The sequence below is a fragment of the Eimeria necatrix genome, genomic scaffold, assembly GCF_000499385.1.
Source record: "Eimeria necatrix Houghton genomic scaffold, Enh_scaff8, whole genome shotgun sequence".
Lineage (NCBI taxonomy): Eukaryota > Apicomplexa > Conoidasida > Eucoccidiorida > Eimeriidae > Eimeria > Eimeria necatrix.
In genome coordinates, this window is record NW_013654618.1 from 13,448 (window position 1) to 32,799 (window position 19,352).

At 49.7% G+C, this 19,352-nt stretch overlaps 2 protein-coding genes across 2 annotated transcripts; one reads left to right on the forward strand and one right to left on the reverse strand.

The window, feature by feature from the left end:
* Nucleotides 1-642: 642 nt before the first annotated feature.
* ENH_00081900 (hypothetical protein, conserved) lies at nt 643-2,007 on the reverse strand (the record flags this gene model as incomplete). Its single annotated transcript, XM_013582983.1, has 1 exon — nt 643-2,007. One exon carries the CDS (start codon nt 2,005-2,007, stop codon nt 643-645), a length of 1,365 nt encoding a protein of 454 aa, XP_013438437.1.
* A 13,689-nt stretch (nt 2,008-15,696) lies between these two features.
* On the forward strand, nt 15,697-16,359 carry ENH_00081910 (hypothetical protein, conserved; the record flags this gene model as incomplete). Its single annotated transcript, XM_013582984.1, has 1 exon — nt 15,697-16,359. One exon carries the CDS (start codon nt 15,697-15,699, stop codon nt 16,357-16,359), a length of 663 nt encoding a protein of 220 aa, XP_013438438.1.
* Nucleotides 16,360-19,352: the final 2,993 nt, after the last annotated feature.

Below are 19,352 nucleotides of genomic sequence, written 5' to 3' on the forward strand. Positions count from 1 at the left end.
AAACATGCATAGCAAGCACACTTGCATCCCTGTATATGCATGTTGCCCCGTTGAGGACGCAGGGGTGTGCATTCAAACTATCGTTCCCCGAAGAAACCCACTAAAGTTCGTGCGTGGCCTACAAGAACAGGGCATGCAGTTCCAGTGCCTCTGTACGCAATCTGCCCACTAGAAACACGAAACAGCTCTCAAATTTAGTTCCAAGGCGTGCAGACGTGGTCTGTCGCAGTATATCCTACAGAACAAAGTGGTTTTGACTTAAGCACCGCCAATTCCTCTGGTGCGCAAGGGTAGCAATAGTGCGTACCTCCAGCTACTGTACTCGACGAGCGTGCTACATGGCATGTATAAGTGAAGCAAGCGCTTGCTTTAACATGCTACAATCCAGTGGCAAGCTGGTCTTGTTTACCAAAAGATTCGCTGTCACCGAGACGCGGTTTCAAATGCCACCGGTTTCGGTCATCTTTCTAGCTAGCCTTTCAAGGAGCTTATTGATCTCAGCTGCGCAGAACCAGCCTGCGCCTCGGAGTCTGGCTATGGATACGCTGCAGCTCACACGTACTCACGCACTGTCCGGTGCCAATTTATCTACATCGATTCACATGAGAAACTTCGTGGAGATCAACACGCAGTTATACTGAGCTACAGTCCTGCCCGTTCACACTCCTTGTTGAAAGCCAAAATCGCTTCCAGACCCTGCTGATCAGATATGCCACTAGGCGATGTATCGGGGTCGTTTTCTGCTTTCGCCATAGACGAAGCTGCGCTTTGCGCCTCGCATGGGGACGGTGTGCCAGTCGAAGACTCATCCCCAACCGCGTCATATTGGTGGAGCTGCTTTCTCCATTTTTGATATGCACGTTGGAACTGAGCTTTGCTGCATCGCAACTTAGCATCTGGGGTCATCGGATCTCCCTCTGATCGGCGCTCCGTCCCCACTTGCTTCAGGAAGTTGCGGTAGCCAGCAGTCGCCTTCCCGATAGCTATATCCTTCATCCTTGCGCACTCACGCCGATGCCATTCTTCTTCATCTTCTTTCTCCTGCTTTTCCTTGCTGCTGTTGGCCATTGCCTGTTGCTTCTGGACCGCCTGTGGATGCAGTAAGCCGGGTAACGGAGCGGCTGTCCCTGGCGGCAGTCCAACCGGCATGAACATGGGGGAAACAAGACCTGGCAACTGCAAGAAGGCCGGGGCTCCCATCTGCAGCAACAGCCCCGTATTTGGTGGACCCTCAACTGTCTTGCGGGTCCCACCAGATCGGCGCCGATCCGTCCCCCTAGCGCTACGCCTTTTCCCCCGTTGCCCATGTGAAACAAATGCAGGGTCGAAACTGGAGCTTTGCTCCGCACAATCTGCAGATCGGCGACCGTAAGTGGACTTGCGTCTCTTGCTCTGAGGAACGCGGTTAGCTGTCCCTTCCTGAGGAGCCGGGGCAGATCCATCTTGCGCGGGAGCCTCCGAGCTTTGAATAACTGCGCTCGTACCTCCGTCAGGTGCTCCTGAAGTCCTCCTATTCCTCTTGGCTGGTGTTAGCGTCGCTGACTTGAGCAATTCACTGGCCACGTTTCCCTCTCGTCTGCCAGGACATGAAATATTCTCACTGCCACTCGCACTGGTCCCCTCGTTTGGAGCGCTCACGAGTAGCCCCCTGAACCCAGGCATCTTTTCAGCGGGCGCGTCCTCATCGGGACTCGCTTTGCTTGAAGCGGGCTTGTCCGAGGGACATGCAGCCGGCACATGGTCTGCACCATGGCAAGCGACAGTTCCGTTTTTGCTTGAATCATCTGCACCCAGAGCTGCGGCCTCCAGGAAATACTGATTCATCCCTGCCTGGCTATTTTCGAACTCCGGGAGAGCAGCAGCCGCGTCTGGTGCATATGACTGGTCTGCTTGCTCTGCTTGTAGCAATAGTGCTGCCTGTGCAGTGCTCCCAGGGAGTGTTTTGCTCCTGCTAAAGGACTCAGTAGACATGTCTGCCCACCGAATCCCCGCGCGGAAGGCCGCCATCTTCAGACCTGGGAACAAGGGTCAAACTCGAAGAGTAAGAATTTCGCACTAGCCGTGCCGCTGTTTCTGTGGAGCGTTATACAAAATGCCAGTGCTTTGTTCATAAGGCACACCTGCAGACTACGCTCAGAAAAGCCGTATGCCGATTCGCCCAATTGCTCTAAATCCAGCAGGAGGCGAGAAAAGGAGAAGACTGAGCTACCTGGGTAACTGACAGTGTACGAAAAAACAAAGCCCACGACGGGCTCAATGCTGCGTCGTATGCCCTGCGGCAACGCAGCGCATCCTTCGACTTTTTAGTAAAGGCTCATATTTCATGGCTACGATTTTCAATAAGACAAGCTGACCAGCGAGCTTGGACGTACGTCTGCTTTGTTAGACAACCCAAGCACCGCTCACGTCTACCCACCCATCCCCAGTGCCAGGTTAAAATTACTCTTCTTCAGCAGCCTCTGGGCCTCCTAACGACTGCCTGGTGCGCTCAACAAGCAGTGTTCGATGCGGCGTGCACCACTTTCCTCCCTACCTTCAAGCCGAGGATGGGCTCTGTTGGCTGTGCGCGGCGAGAAGCGGTCAGTACCCAGCACAAGAATTGACTGAAAAAGAGTAGCCAAGTTCGTCAATTGAAAAGCAATTTCCGAAGCAAAGTGCCCCTTCTAGTCCTGCCAAGCCGGAACGTCGGTTTTGGCAGTCACAGTTGTCTGTTGGTTTCCCAGGGTGGCTCCACATGAGTTTCCAGCACGCCAGACTGAAATGTTAGCTCGGAAGGGGGCTCGAATATAATGCAGGCTTACAAGACAACTCTGCACAGCTGGAGATAAAGGAGCTATACCCTCAATGTTTGCTTAGGGACAGTAGTTGCACCCTAAAAGCAGCGTCAAAGAGCACTGTCAGATTAAGGAAACAAGAGTAGGAGACGCCAGAGCGGGCCGACACCGGGCAGCGCTTCAACAAAGTGAGTGTGAGGAATGTCCTCGTGTCATTTAAATGCTGTTTTCCCACACAGAGTGCACCGGTGCTCTTCAGCATAACGAATGGGTGGGTGTACACCCTCCCCATGCCGGCCTGGCGGGGGCCGAAAGAGAATCCTACATTCTAGATTAAAAATCCCGATTGCTGTGAAATTGGGGGCAATTACTTATCTTTTTACGTCTTCATTGTCCGCCTTTCTTTTCATTTGAGTAGGCTGGGGAGCATTTTCATGGTTATGTCCCCCGAATCCAGTCCCTGAGTGGTGGTGTTGCAGTCGCCCTAGTAGTAAGTTGGTTCCTGCGTGTGCTGCATTAGTGTGCATGCATTCAAAAAAACAAGGAAATATTCTGCTGCTGGGTTACATGAATGCCAGCCCGCTCACTGCCTCCTCCAGTTTTCGCAGCATCGTCGTTCACCTGGTTGCTTTTACTCTACTTGCTCCGCTCTTTTAAGCTGTAAGCACGTTCCACTTAGTATGTTACTCTACTGAGAAATGCATTCATAAAGGCAAAGAAGACGGTTCCAACTATTTATTCTGTTACTGAGCCAAATTTGAAGTAAGGCCATGGGAGTTCGCATCCAGAGGCGCTGAGGAAGTGCGGTGTGAACTGCGAGTATATTTATATATTGTTGTTGCATTTGGCAGCAAGCAAGAGAATTTAACTAGTCGCTTCATGGGGCAACATTAGGTATATTACTGTGTCGTTTGAACTCGCCACTCAAATGAGAAAGACAGTTTTCTGGGCATTTGGGAAAACCAAGCAGCACTGGAGCCAGACAATGCAGCCTTGTTCAGTACCTTGGAGCCAAAGTTCTGGGGGACACTTGTGATGTTACGCATGACGAGTAGGCAATAATCAGTGGCCCCGGGAGGCAATAGACACTGCTACATTCAGCATAGGACACACTTAGGGAGATCTTTGGAGCAGCTCGCACACAAACATAGGCAGCTAAGGTCTACCCCAACGGGGGAAAGAAGGACTGACACTGGAGTAACCAAGCTCTAGCGGTCCAAGCGTACTTGGCAATGATATACTTAAGGTAGCCATGGAATTACATAGGCATTTGCGCGTCTATTTGGGTATCCAGAAACGTCCCTACTAGCTCCCGGTAAAGAGAAGTCTTCTTCGGAGCTTGCGGCGAATTGTCCCCGTCAGGCCCTCAATTCTCAAAATAACCTGATTTGTATATCGCAAATGCCCATTTCCCAAGGTGATGGCATCTGTGTTTCGAGCAGTCAGCTTTGTAACCTCAGGTGATTAGTGCATTGTTCCTGTTTTATCCTAGATTTCAGTGAGGCCTGCGAATTGTACAGTGCTAGGCCTATGGTTCTAAGCTACTGCTCGTGCGACAATAATTTACCCTAGTGCAGCGCCGTCGCCAGAAGCTCAGCACTTCGCCGCATGGCAACTCGCATATTCTTCAGCCTACACACTGAAGGGGAATAGTGCGAATTTTTTAAAGGTACATGCACGAAGCCCAACATGCCAACAGTCCAAATAGACGACTATCTTCCTTCGATTTCCACACTGGTACCAACCAATATCGGCGTTTGCCTTCCTTCTGCAGGGCCAAGCTGCTGCAGGTTTCTGGCCTTGGGCAGTTTTCGTAGCATTGACTCATGTGTTTTAAACGTAGTTTGAGCCCGACCACTCTAGGAGCTTGTTCATCACGCAAACGCGAGCTGGAAATTTCGTCCCCTTATTGTCGCCTTGCAGCAGCCCCATGCAACCTCGCTTAAATGGCCACTGTGGCTATCTACCATCCACGCGTCATTTGTCGTGCAAAAAATGGCCTCCATTTCAGGCTGTTACTTTGCACTAATCTGTGAATGAGCGACGAACTACAACCCCACAGTGACAAATATTATCCAGGTACTCCTCCTGGGATCGGCATCCAGATGCGCCACCTGCGTCTCCTTGCGCCTTTTTCAGATAGTGTAATTTCTCTTAAGTAGAAATAAGATTGTTCATGACATGAAAAAGCGTCGTCTTCTCTGATTCAGATAGCGACGAGGCTCCACAGCCACAGCGACAATAAAAAATATTAGTTCGTGCCTTAGATGGGTGAAGCTCAACCCCTAGGATGCGTCACAAGGAAGCTCTGTCTCTCACTTGTCGTGAGCCAATAGAACATGTTTATATGTGCGCACTAAACCTCGGCTCTGGCGGTGTGCAAGCGTCTGACACTTTCGCTTTCGAGGCGGGGCGAGTCTTAGCGCAGGAAAGAAAAGAAGATTTCTCGTCGTAACGTTCTCAAGAAGCATTTTAAATGTCTTTGTGTGAGCAGAACCTGACGGGAGTATCTCACAGCAAGAGAGCACTGCACAGCGTTGAACCGAAGAGAGAAGAGTGTTCTTTTCCTTTGGAGCCTAGGCGCTGACCCACTGCTCAGCCAGAAGGTATCTTCTCCAGCCTGGCTCTGATCAGGCGCTGTCAGGACGCTAAAGCTGCGGTGGCCGGAACTCTCTAAGGGAGAAGAGGCTGCACCTGAAATGTGGCCACCCCATCTGTACCAATGTGCATTGCAAAGAAGCTTTAAAACTGCTCGAGAAAGGCACACTTATTGCGATGGTGGCATTCCAGATGTAAGTGAGATGTTCCTAATGTAAGAGAGGTAAGAGTGTGCGGTTGTCTAGGCCCTGCAGTCTCAAGCCAAATCCGGGGCTTTCGGCTGGCAACAATGCTTTAGCGAACGGGGGACTCCGTGTATGGTCATGCGGTTCGCTGTTAAGAAGAGAGCCTAGCTTTATTTCGACTCCATTTCAATGGAATTTCACTTGAACAAATGCCTCTTTTCAATTAAACAATTGAATGGAGTGTAAGACGAGAGGTTAAATGTTGTCAATTTCAAGATCAGTGGACGTACGGGGTACCTGACCTATCGCTACATCGGAAGGTAAGGGCTCCTGTAATAATTTACTTGTCACATAGTTTGCAGGCTCAAGACCACGAAGTAAGTGCTCCTGTAACCACTTTTCCGATTGAATGTATGGGGGAAGCATCCGCTCCACCATGCGAGTAATGCGTTCAGTCTGTCCGCTTTGGACTGACAGGTAAAGGATACAGAAAGCTTAATAAGAGAATGTGTTCAGAGCTGTTGTGGAGGAACCGATTGGAAAAGGTCTCGGGAAAAAGATAGGAGCTCCAGGAAAGTCACGGTAGCGGAGAAAAATGTCAGCAAACACGTTGATGACGTAGTGCGTAGCTCTACAATATTGCACCAGTACAACGATATAAGGTTGTAGCATTTACCATTTTACAAGAGAAACATTATTAGGGAGGTTAGAGCTAGAGAAACCTGACTCTTGCAGCAGACTGGGCTTAGGGTGCTCTGCTGGAGGCCATGGGTTGGGACTAGCTGTGGAGCGCAGGCACTACAGTGGTTCCCCAGTGGACTACACTAGCTATCAGCTGGGCAGCGTGCGGGGGCACACGCATACCGACAGTCGCCGAAGGCGTTGGGGAGGCCAGACATAATTCATGTTTATAGGGCCAATTTGGTTTTTCTCGTCCTTACTGGATTGTGCGTTCCTATGTAGCGACAATGAAAACCCAGGCAGGAGTGTGGTGTGGATGGGCTCACTACAGACGGTGTCTGCTAGTGTAGTCGTCTTCGTGGGAATGGAATAAAGCACCTTGCAAGAGAGTCAATGAACATTCTTATGGAGCCATGAATGGAAGCAATGAGAAGCTGGTAGTAACACAGAGACTATCAGTGCCCTACAGCAGTAAAAGGATTAGACTGCCCTGGTGAAGGGCTAGAAGCCCCTAGTCGACACTACGCAATGGAACTGAAACTCTATGTATTCCGTCCTGTAAACAAGCATGGCGGGATGATATTGTTTTAATTTGGAGAACAGAATGCCTGCTTCTTTCTGGTCTGGCCAGTAGTCACAAGATCATTTGGGACATAGGGTAGTATTTAAGTAACTTGAAAAACCGTAGAACATAAGTGTTCTCCGTGCTGTGGAAGAAGACCAAAAGCCAAGGGCATCTAAAAAGAGAGGCACTCAGGCAATGACGAAACTTCACTCGTGCAGCTAAATCAGCTTGGCATGCTGAGATTTCTCGGGGCTCATGAAGTACTTGGCGCTTGGCATTGGCTAAAATTCAAGCTTGTGGAGAAACGGGACGATTGGTTCGAAGTTCCAGCATTCAGTGTGGTAGTTCAGGGGCCAGGCCTACGCAGGGCAACATGAGAGGAAACATACAGTGAAAGTAGAAACAAATTCGGGCTGCCATCAAGTTTACACGCATCATATGTCGTGGTAGTAAGTGTTGGCAGTGGCTGGTGAGGCGGTCAATGCGAACATACAGGTCAGCTCGCCACCATAACGTCACGTCACCAGAGTCCACGGCTGATTTAATGCTGTTGAGGTCGCCACATTACAGATTCCCACGAATATAATAGCCGTTAGGAAGTAGCTGCAATACAAGGCATTCCGCCCGGTTAAGGCTGCGCAACGTCTTGAGAATGCCTTGGCAACCCGGTAACCACTGAATCTGCTCAGCTTCTATGTAAGCAGCCGTTAGATCCCGTAACTCCGCTACTAGCTTACGCCGTCGAACTCTGCAATGAACTAAAGCTTTGAACGCGTTCAGCCACCGTGTGTGGGTGAACGTGATACTTCGTGCAAGCCGCAGTAGCTCAGCGTACTAAGTGAAGCCGTTTCTACAGTGCTGTGACTATGTCTCCTAGTACTCCGTCAGATGTCGAATATTTTTGTTGCGTTGGTTTCACGACCTGGCTATGGAACCAATGGGTCTTTGCTTTTTCACGATGGCTGCGCCTATGCGATAGCACAACGTGGCGGCGTGCAGCTTAGAAGGCTTCGTGGTCTCGAGAATTTGTGCAATCGCCTCGTCGATGAAGTACCCCTTAAACCTTCATACTTCACGAGTGTGAAACTCTTGCTGGAAATTAAGAAGACGCCATTCCGGGAGAGGGCAAAGGGAGTATAAGCTAAATGGACTAGCTCCGAAGTAAAACATTCCAGATGAGGACGAAAAGATGGTCAGCAAAATCGAGATGTTTCCGCCGCTTGTGTATGCAGTAATAGTTCAACGTACCCAAAAAAATAGCTTCCCTAATTCTCGTTCATCAGAATGTCGTCGCTTTACTAATTGGCTGTCAGCTATCAGTGGCTGGTTATGTACTTAGATACCCTCTGCGCTACTAGCATAACCAAAGTAGCCCGCTTCGCAAACTTACAGCTGCCCAACTTGCAGCAAAAGTAATGCTTACCGTAAATGCAAAGAACAATCCTCCGTAGGTCAGCGCGTGGAGGAGGTTCAGTGCTATTAATAGGCGCACCGCTTAGGTATGCTGCAAAAGTCTGCCTCTGTAACGGATGGAAGTACGTTTTGGCACTGGCTGAAAGAGCAGCCCGGGCAACTCCAAAACTGAAATGCACTACTTTCTTGTTACTTAGCAACAAAACCCAGCAAAAAATCCTTCTCGGCTTTGCAAATCTGATGGGAGCCAGCATTTTAACCAGCTCACGACCAAGGGAAAGGTGAAAGACTGCTTCCCATTCAATCTCAGGCAAGCCTTTAACTCCTCCTGGACTCTACGCCATAGCTTGAATAGAAAACATGGGTATTCAGGGGATCACGCGAGTACCTAATGCTTGAGAATTCATCACAACGAAGAAGCTGCCATATCAACTTCCACTGATGATTTTTGGGTCACTTCTTGATAATTAGGTAGCGCTAATTCACCTGTCTGCTGGCATCTTACCTATCTTTTGTTTGTAAGAGCTCAGCTGATCAGGCGCGATACCATAAATAAATGATTTCCTAAAAGGCTTGAATGGGAGTGCAAAGATGTGGTGGCCATGGAGACGCCCTAACAATAAGTGTGCAGGGGGAAATGCCTTGATGCCCAAATAATACGTCAAGTACCTCAGTTGGAGTAGATGTGGTGGCCATGGAGACGCCCTAACAATAAGTGTGCAGGGGGAAATGCCTTGATGCCCAAATAATACGTCAAGTACCTCAGTTGGAGTAGCACGCGGTTTTGCGTCCTGGACTCACTCATCAGAGATAATATACTCGAGCTTGGAGTTGGGCCACGGCGACTCCTTGTCTTCAGGGTCCGGGCCACTGAATGATGGCGCTGCGGCCGTCTGTAGGCCTCTTTGGATGAGCAATTAGAGCGCACATGCCGGTGCTCAGCGGCTCCAATTACAGAGCCGTAGGTCAGCCAGTGTTCAACTAGGGTGGAGCAGCATGGAGCAGCATGAGCTTTCCTGCACTGGGCCGTTAAGATGAGCTGGACTTGCAAGCACTTGCCGAGCGGGCTCCTTTATGCGCCTTGACTTGCTCTCGCGTGTTGTTTGCATCGATTAGTTGTTGAGAATATGAGTTTCGCTGCCTCCCCCGCCATCATGCTTCCAGTCTCGACAGCAGCCCATAGCCCTCAACTTTAAGTGGCTTCGTTTGTGCGATATCCGGCCTCGCTGCTTCCGTGTCGCTTGTGCACTCCGCGGGTCAGGTCACACAATCTGCAGCTCACTTAGGTTCTCAGCTTGCCTGATTGAACGTATCGCGCTAAATTATGCCGTGTAAATCACGTGAGTCCCCGCAATGCGGGAACAGGAAAAGCATTTACGGCAGTACCATATTGTTAGTTTAAAAGTAACGCATAAAGATGCAGCCTTTCACGCATAGCTACGTTGAAACCCTTTTCTTTTCGAAGCCACCGTAGTTTGGTCTACACCTCCTCTGCAGCCAGTTTCCAAGAATATTCCACAGGTGTAGCAGACAACCTAAAATCAGATTGCCGCCGTCGCATTCACTTCACATGGTACTCCCCGGCACTCACTGACCGGCTCTTCACAAAGCGTTTTGCTCTACAAATGCGGCTCACAAATGATACTTTCGAACGACTAGGCCCGCAAATTCACTTTTTCTCATACTTTGCCTCTGCGTTTAAGCTCGTTGGCTGTTAGAGCATCTAGTTCCTTTTCTAAAGCTTAGCTACACTTTTCTGCTCCCAGCTAGAACAGCCGCTTCGTATCCTCATCTGGCCCATCTTGTACATGCGCTTGCACATGTAGCTGCTTTCTGCAGTCAGGGGAGTCACTTATGGAGTTGGGTCGTGTCGTCACTGCGCAGTTCAGCCCTTTATCATGTCTGTGACGCCTGGCGCGTTCGCCTCCCGCAAGTCCTCTGCTCGTCCATCCACACGCTTGGTGGCGCCATCTGCACGCACATGGGTCTAGAGAGTTTGCCACCAGGTGAATGAACCCAGGGTCTGCCAGCCGGAGGGTAGTCGCCAGTATAGTGTTGCATTCTAACACAACCTTAAGATGTCTCTCCGAGTCTCCTGGTCAGCTGTCGTCTGCTCGAGCATATTTCTGTTTACTCGTTTAGACGCAGTTGGCTGTCTTTTAAGTCTTTGTTGTCGTTGTGTTCTGTCGCCTTGTCCTTCAAGCGTCGCCTCTGTTTGTTCTTAGGGTGGCTTGGATGCCGCGGAGGTCTGTGCCCCAACTCCATGCAATGGCTAGCTACAGAATATGGATTTAAGCTACGGCTTATGTTCCTGCTGTTCGCAACAAAAGCTCTACTGCTCCTCCCTTCGTGACCGCAGAAAGTAAATCCGTAGAAAATTTTTCGCAGTACAGCCCTTGAATAATAACACCTGACTTTACCGGGGATATGAACTGTACAATGTACACTCGTGGCCCCCATTCTACTCGGTTTTGGCCAGCTCAAAAATCGTTGCTGTGTAGTGGTAGAGTCTACCATGTAGCCGCCGCTTTACCAGCTCCCCACTTCCCCTGTCCACGGTGACTTTGATGGCGTGCGTCCTGTTGTAGAGCAATGCCCGTAATGTACCCTAAGGGCTCCTGCCACTGTCGTCTATCTAGCCTCATCTCGATGAAATGGAACTTCAAGACGCAAAAGAAGGTCCTAAAGACGCGGCTGCTCTCGTGACTCCGGTGTAGTCTGTATCACAAGTACGACCTCTCCAAATTCCCACACTCGAACACACACAAGTGTCACATCATTGCTCAGTCGTCCAAGGACGTTCAATTCATGCGGGCTCTGAAGGCCATTTCTGTGCATAAGCGCAGCAGGCAACACCACTTAATCCTGCTGCACTGTTGTGGAGGTGCTTGAGCTGGCATGAACAGAGGCATCAGAGCACTCTGTACTTATTCCTCCCTGCTGGAGAGTAGGTGGGCATGTCACCTTTGCAGGTACTTCGGCGAATACCCAGCACCAACTGCGCCATTCCTGGGTATTTTGAGTACACTGCATCCTGCATCCAGGAGCTACTGTGATACCTCCTTCCAAAAATTGGTTGCGCAAGCTAGGGCGGGGTCGAAAGTGCAAGAAAAATTTGATAATTAACGGAAGCTGGTATTTTCCTCTCATTTTATGCCTTTTTGAGTCGCTTTCATGCAGTATACCTGAGTGGCAGAAAGTTTCATGGCCTCGAGGCGTTCAAAAACGGTGCAAGGAGGCGCCATGGGCATCCGATGACGCAACTGCCACAGCAGCAAGAAGCACGAAACAACTAAGACATCTATCTACACGAGCAACAACCCCACAACTTCCAGTTAGCAAGGCGCCTCAGCCAGTGCTAAGGCATGCAGCGCAGACGGGTGAGACCTGCACCGCAATGCACATGAAGCTCCAACCTTTCCAATTCAAAACACATTTATTGAGTTCACTGAGCATTGGGTGCTAGGGACCCCCTGCAAGCCACTTGCTGAAGCTCGGAGGCTGCGCCATCCACATCTAACTGCGCGCAGCTTTTGGGCACGGAATCAAACTAGTGGAAAATCGAGGTAAGGTGCCCAAAAGCCACCAAGTTATTCGTGCCTCAGCAAAATGCTGCTCCAAAGAGGCAGGCAATGAACAGAATCGCTCCAATCGAAACAGCCCATTCCAATACACACGTGCGAGTCCACAGAAACTCGAAACGCAACGCTCTTTCCAGGGACCCTGAGAGCGCTGAGAAACAGTTAAAACTGTTCACTTTGTCGAAGAGCTCGTTGGACACACCTGCCATCTTGCGTATGTTCGACTCTATATACTCATTCCTAGACTCCAGCTCCCGCGTCAGAGCTGCAATAACGCCCAATAAGCTGGCAACGTCCTTCCTATCTGCAAGAGTTCCCATCAAGCACCAACTGTTGAGCGTCTTTTTGCAGTCCTACTGGAATAACAGCCATCTTCATGCGCCCAGGGAGTATCGGAGGACGGAAACACAGCACTTTGTTGAGCGCAGTTCACTGGACCAGGTCCAACTGCATTTCGTTCCGTTGCACGATTTTCGCCACAGTTTGACCCCCTAAAACAACGGCGGGTAGTATGTCCTATAAGACCAAATGGCAAATGTAGCTGCACGGGAAGATGACGAAGGAGTAAAGCGCCGCTTGCCTGTTCCGATGGGCGCAACTTTGTCAGCCATCCTACACTGCGAACTACACCGTGAAGAAATGTTTATTTTTCAGTCCGCTTTCCAAAAGAAAATCTGGTAAGATCGTATCAGTGTATTCACGCGGTGTGATCCACTCTTGTGAAGAGGTGATCCTGCGGAGTTTGGTACCTTATGTGCGTCCTGTACATACGCCACGGATAGACACGCTACCAAAAGATGCATTCACCTTGCCAAAGGAAGCTGTTCCCAGTTGGCTATGCTACACCGCTTCCAACAAAACCCCAAATAGCTCTCATGGACGGCAACGAAGTATTTGGAATTTTCCCTGCTTCGGCGGACCCAATTCCTTGTCTAGGTGAACGGGGCCGCACAACGCGTTGAACGACCGAAGCTTGAGTTGTCATTGTTCTCGAAAAAGGTCCATATGCGCCCAGTATTAATCAAACACCTCCGGATCAAAACTAGTTGCTCTCTTCTCAGTTTTGCTATCAGTAACATCGAGCGTTCTTGGCCTGTGATGACGTGGCACAAGAGAATTAGGACGGACGGGAAATTAAACGATTATTCTGTGCGAGTTTCATTCTTTAACGTTAATTAGTGTGCATATTTCTGCACTGGCATGTCGAATACAAAATGATTGCTTTCTGGCTAGACTTAGAAACACTAATAGTCAGAGCGAGCTTGCTGAAACGCTAGGCTTTCAGTTTACACCTGCATAGTACACTGTGTCTATAGCAGGGCGTGACGCTTAAGCAGGGAAAGCTCTGATAAAGCGTATCCACCCTTACTATTTGAGACAGCCCCTCAATTTGAACGTTCAAAAGGGCCCGTTTCTCCCTTACAATCTGGTTGATTTCATCCATTTTCTTCGTTCCCGCTGTAGACACAGAAGAGCAGATGAGCACAGTGTGCGTGTTGCGGGCGTTAGCTATTGCCGTGCATTTGCCTAGTGCGCTTATTTTCCTTGAACGAATGTAATTACTCGGCACGTCCAACCTGTGCAATCTGTTTTCATGCTCACCGTCGCGGTCTACTTCAGCTCGTTTGGTCCTACGCATTCGAACCAGTCCGTATATGCTGCCCTGATTTGACATCAGCACATCCACTAAAATAAGCCGTTGCACATAGATCAACGCGTTTAGGCGCACTGGCAGCTTTTGCTCGGAGAACTCATGATCGTTCGCATGCGTACGATAAAAAACACAGGATGGATAGCTGCAGCTAGTCCAGTGAAGAGCCCCGTGAGCATCATTTGAGTGTATTCACTTCGTATTTCCTTGGGAGTCTGATGACGGAACATCGAGAGCTGCGCCACACAAAACAAATGGACCAATTATTCAGTGAAAGGTCAAACAGACTTGTTCAAACCTAACAGCGACCAATCATTAGAGTAGTGACTCGAAGTCAGCTGACAACGGGCGTGTGCCTGGATTGGCCTTCATACACTGGTCTTCTCTCTATTTAGCAGCTCCAGGTCCCTGGTTAGCTGGCGAATGATGGAGAGCTTGGCAGCCGCATCTGCATGTCCTGGAAAAGCCATCTCTAAGCGCTGCGTGCAAGCAACACGTAACCGTGTACATGCACAATACGAAATGATGTGTAGTTCCGCCGGCCCACGTTAAGGAAAAAGCAATCTAACAATATGGCCGTCCTTGCTCTCTGATTGCTGTACTCTTAGCATCAAATAATGCTGCAGCAGCGCCAGAACCGTTACCTCCCCGTGAACCATAGCGGAATACCCAAGTCTGTCTGCGTGAAGACAGCTCTGGCTTACGGATTCTAGTAGGTATACGGAGCCCGAGTCAGCCTTCTCTTTGAAAACTTCAAGAGCTTCAATGAATTCTTCCCTTGGTGTGAGACGCTGCGGGAGAGCCTGCGGCGCTTGGGATTCGTTGGCAGTAGTAGGATTATCAGAGGCAGAAACAGGGTTGCCAGAGACAGAGACAGGGTTGCCAGAGACAGGAACAGGGTTGTCAGCCACCGGGGCCAGGTTCCTAGCGGCAGGTGCTGGGCTGGCAGCACCAGGAACTGCGTGCGATGCAGCGGTGAAGACGCATCGCCGTTGATTAAATGTCAAATTCATGGAAGATGATGCATTTTCCCAGTGTGGGATGGGCTTTGTGCGTTGTACGTGGTGCTGTATCACACCAGCGCCGTCGTATAAAGAAAAAGCAACGCGAACCCTTGGCTTCCATGCATTTCTCGCTGGCAAGCGGTGACTCTCTCTCCTAGATGCTATATACGCATCTTGTGCAATTGCAGATGAAGGTGAGATGCTTTTTGGGGGAGTAGTCCTAAGAGGAACCCTTAACAAACTCATCGGCAGGGATGCGTGTCGTGGGCGATCTTAGGAAGGCTTTCCCTGGATTTACTTCAGCTTGAGCCCACTAGAGTCAAATTGTGGCTTGCTGTTTGGAAAACGCAGACAGAGATCTTAGTCCTTCATAGTATGCAGGGCGAGTACCTCCGGAAGACCATAAATTGCGGATTTAGTGGCTGAGAGCGAGCCCTAACATGGAACTGTACGGTGACGCTGAAGATAGAAAAATGTAAGAATGAACATCTGGAGAATTGATGGCTGCTGAATGTGACTGCATATAATGGCCAACTGAAGCTTAAGAGGGGCCCCAAGGGGGGCCTCTAGTGAGGGAGGCACTCACGTAACAGAAGCCGCAGTGTTTCAACATACGTCTGCGCGTTTAACTTCATTTTTGCTATTTCAAGTGCCAAATGTAAATACGTTGTGAGTATCGTCTAGCACAATACGAAACCTGTCAACAGGGGCTCCTTCGGCGATCCGCCTCTTCACTGCTTCGGACAAGTCCTCCGCATTTCCCCATTCGAAACGCCATGAAAGAATAGCTCTCTCTGAGTATAGTTGTGCAATCGCGAATGATTCTCGCGGTGTGTGGCGATGCAGATCGTTTCGGACACTGAAAGTGCGTCTAACCTCGCTGCAATGGTTCGCAAAGGTGTGAAAACGACTTCTCCCGAAGTAAACGCAGGGGATGGGAAAATAGACCTTTGTAAGACGTTGGTGGCTGAAATGGACCCGCAAGTGTACTAAAAAATGTTCACAAAAAGTAGCTATTAACTGCGCCGTGGTCCCGAGTTCGAATGGCAGACAACAGCGGGGCCTCTCCTCAGGAGGCTCTTGATTACAGCAGATCTCCTGCTTGCTCGTCAGGCTTTGCTCCTAGTTGCAACGCGTCCCCGCTAAACCTACCATCTGCTGACGCGGCAGTGCAGCTCCAGAGCTCACGCCGAGGCTACAGGCAACTGTTTTTCGACTGCAATTTACACTTAGTACTTCAACGGATGCTCAGTAAAAAGCCTTTCCAAAGTTCCAGGGAATCAGTTGCAGTTTCACAAGGTGTGCTATCGTCATCCCAGGATGATACTGCACAAGAACTAACAGACGCCGAGGTGGCGCGACTGATGCGGCAGCACCTTAACATTCTCTCGACAAATCAGGGCGCATCCGAAGCTGAAGTGGTCAAAGCAGCGAAGACTTTGCAAATGCGTTTTCTGCCACCCCTAGCAGGTTCTCTTCAACTTCCAAAGACAGAAGACCAAGGCAAAGAGACACTGCAACATGGAGGGTTGGAAGGGAACAAGGGAGTCCCCAAAATGCAAGCTGATTGTGAAGGGGATTCCGCTGCACGCCTTTCTGCAAAGGATATGACACTAGGATCTTCGGAGGCCGCTTGCATTTGGCTCAGAGATAGTCGTCTTGATTGCCTTGGCTCCGTGGGTGGGAGCCCAGCAAGCGACGTCGAGCATGGCATGACAGGGTTGCAGCTCTCGCAGAGTCAAGATCCCCATGCAGTGGAGGTGGGCGAAACTGCTGCCAATTTTCAACAGGCGTCAGTGGATGTCACAACGATTCTCCAGTGTGATATGAATCATACGTTAGCCCGTGAGGACAGTGAGCAGCCCAGAAAGAAGGTATGCCTGGAGTTGCATGGCCTGTCCACCTGAGCTTTTTCCTACCAGCTTTCAATAAATCTACAGCATAGACACACTTTTAAATGCTATTTGAGCAGTTGCCTGTGGAAGGCACCCCCGTGGCAACCTGATTTGTAACGTAGTGCTGCAAATAGGTGCTGAGGAGGCGAGCTTGTAGTCTTGCACTTTCACAACGAAACGTTTCATCATTCTTTTGGGGGCAAGTTGCTCTGTATTGTTTCCTACTCCAAGCTCTTTCGGACAGTATTGAAGGCTCCACAGCTTCGTTGCAAATGCCACGCTAGGTGGCACATTTTGGACACCGCTAAATCTATCTTTTAGCTCCTAAGCAACACGGAACTTCATGTGCAAAGTTTGCAGGCAAACTCTGTTGTATCACTTCTTGTGAAACAGTTGTCCGAGTAGTCCAAGCACTCAACGTGAACACGTGATTGCTTTAAGTCCGTTGGCAAGCATGGCTTCTCAACTGTTATGGCCAGTCTGTTCGGCTAGTTTTCTGTCCGTCCAGTTTACTGGACGGGAGCGCGATTCCATGTTGCACTTTGTTTTGCCTTGCGAATTGCCGCTCACGTTGATCTGAAAGCACAATGCTTGGGACAGCAGAGCGTTGGACGAGTTCTGTTCCGGGAGGAACAAGCCTCACCCAGCCAGTCAAATTTACCAAGTCCTTTGGGCAGATGTTTTCCCAAGTTAGTTTGTGCCACTGGTTTCGCCGATCCTTCCCGCTGCCAATCAAAGAGGCTCGTGCACTACGTAGCTGGCCGCAGCCCCGGGGAGTCCTGCCAGCTCCGAGCAGCTTGCTCGTAATGTAACGTTACTTCTGCAGCTGGACCTAAAGGAAAATTCAAGATGTAGCTGATCGCATAAATGAATTGTAGGAAGTCTTATCTTGCATGCCAACCACGGAGGGGATTAGACACGGAAGGGTGTTACCAGCAGCTGTATTCTCAAGTGTCACGCAGCAACAAAGATAAAAAAGTCAAAAAAAAGTAATTGCCGAAGCACATTAGCAATAATCAGAATTTAGAGGCTCGCCTTTCCGGTTTTCGAAATATTCAGTGGTTTTCGGAAGGTGACCTTGGGGCGGCGCCGCTATTGAGCAGCAGCCGTAACTTAAGTTCGCCCACCGGTAGAACCTGGCAAAAAAAGCGCATGCAAAATGGATCTTCAGAGGCCTTCGGTCTCCACAGGTCAGCAGGGCTTTGCCCTCTGTTTGCCATTTAGTATTAAGCAGCAACAACAGATCATTGACCACTGCGCGCGAGAGAAGTACTTCAAAAAGCAGACGCTTTCTGTCACAACATCGGGCCGGCAAGACAGACAGAAGCCTCCCCCTCTAAGTATCACTGAGGAGGTCAGCTTCTTTCATTCCCCTGCGTCCCACCATTAGTGTACGGTGGCTGCCTCACCTGGAGGCCAGAGCACCAGCCAGGTCACCTTGCTGCCGTGGAGGCCCCAGTGATACGCTAAGGGTAAAAGCAATCCTAGATTTACTAGGTGTTCCTCGTTTTGTACAGGAGTGGATATCCTTTAGTCAGAGTGGCTCGAAGGAACGGGAATCACACCACCTTACCCATGATGCAAGAAAGGCTGCAAAAGAAGCGGCACGTTTTTCATACAGGTGACTACTGACTAGTCTCTATGTTTTATAACACCTAAATAAGGGTACGTGAAGTGAATTTTCCGCTGCTTGCTTGAAAATCACTCTAGCGGTCTCGCCTAGAAGTTGGAACGTGCCGCTCCATTCAGACCGACCCAACAGCCGGCATGGCTGAAGCATGATCGTCAGTCCCTGCGTTTCTTCGCTTTTTTCCAAGAGCCGTTTAACGCAAGTGCAACGGAAAACACCAGAAGGCGCTACTGCGTCATTTCGTTCCATCTGTCCGATGGAACTCTAAGCGTATTCGAAGTAACAACGGACAATGACAAAACACGTCAAGGCTACATCCTGAAAAGACATAAGATACCGCGCTCAGATGGCATGGGTTTTGTCACTTTCACTGACTTGAAGGTCAGCAGAAAGAGGACAGTGTAGCACTGCAATAGGTAAAATATGAATGTTCTGAGGCAAGCAGAGCAGTTGAAGTAAATGCGGCAACGCATTGGGCGACTTGCTGCACTGACATGGAGCGCTACAGATATTTTGTGCAACATTTGCAGCTTGGGTGTGACCTGGAGCTTTACGATCGCGTTTTTAGGCTTGTCGATTGCGATGAATTCACTCGGTGGTTCTGTACACATGCAGGTAAAAGAGCTGGCCCACCTGTCCTACCTGTCCTAGCAAAACTTTCTTTATGAATTTCACTCGATGAAAAGCAAACCAGCTTTTCTTGTCCCTTTTTAACGCCGAAGCATATCTGGAGGCTTGTGTAGTCGTTCTGCCCAACCTGAAAACTAAAGCACCTCAATTAAAGCCGCGCGTCCTATTTTATGTGGCACTTCCCAGGACATGACATCGGTGAGGCAGTGGAAATCCCCGATGATAGCTTCTTCCGGTCGTTTGTAATGAAGCGCCGTCCTGCTTGTATTCCGCCACCTTCGGTTCAAGACGAAATTCGAGAAGCTCGCGCCTATGCGGAGGCCTCGCTTGGCAACACCTGTTCAAACAAGCTCCTTCTCCAATACCTTAGAAACGATCGGTGAGAACTTTATAAGGGCAGCCGATTCCTCGTGTTTTCAGTGAAGCCACTCAACTCATTTAATCTGCATAGGCAGGACTCTTACTTAGAAAATTTGACGCAGACCAAATGTACACCTGTTCACAGTGATACACGCGGAAATCACAGAAATGACGCTACGGCACTGGTGTGCAAGGCTTTCGCATTCCTTTGATTGCACTGCAGCAAGGTTTTGGTGTTCCACTGTTACTGGGAAAACGAACAGAACTTCGGGTGCCGTACTTACTACAACCTTCATTATTTCCTTAGCGGTTAGCGAAGAAGTTGAAATGTCTGCACAGTAGGGTCCCTTGCCTGGCTGTGGCTGAAACAAGCAGCATTATGGAT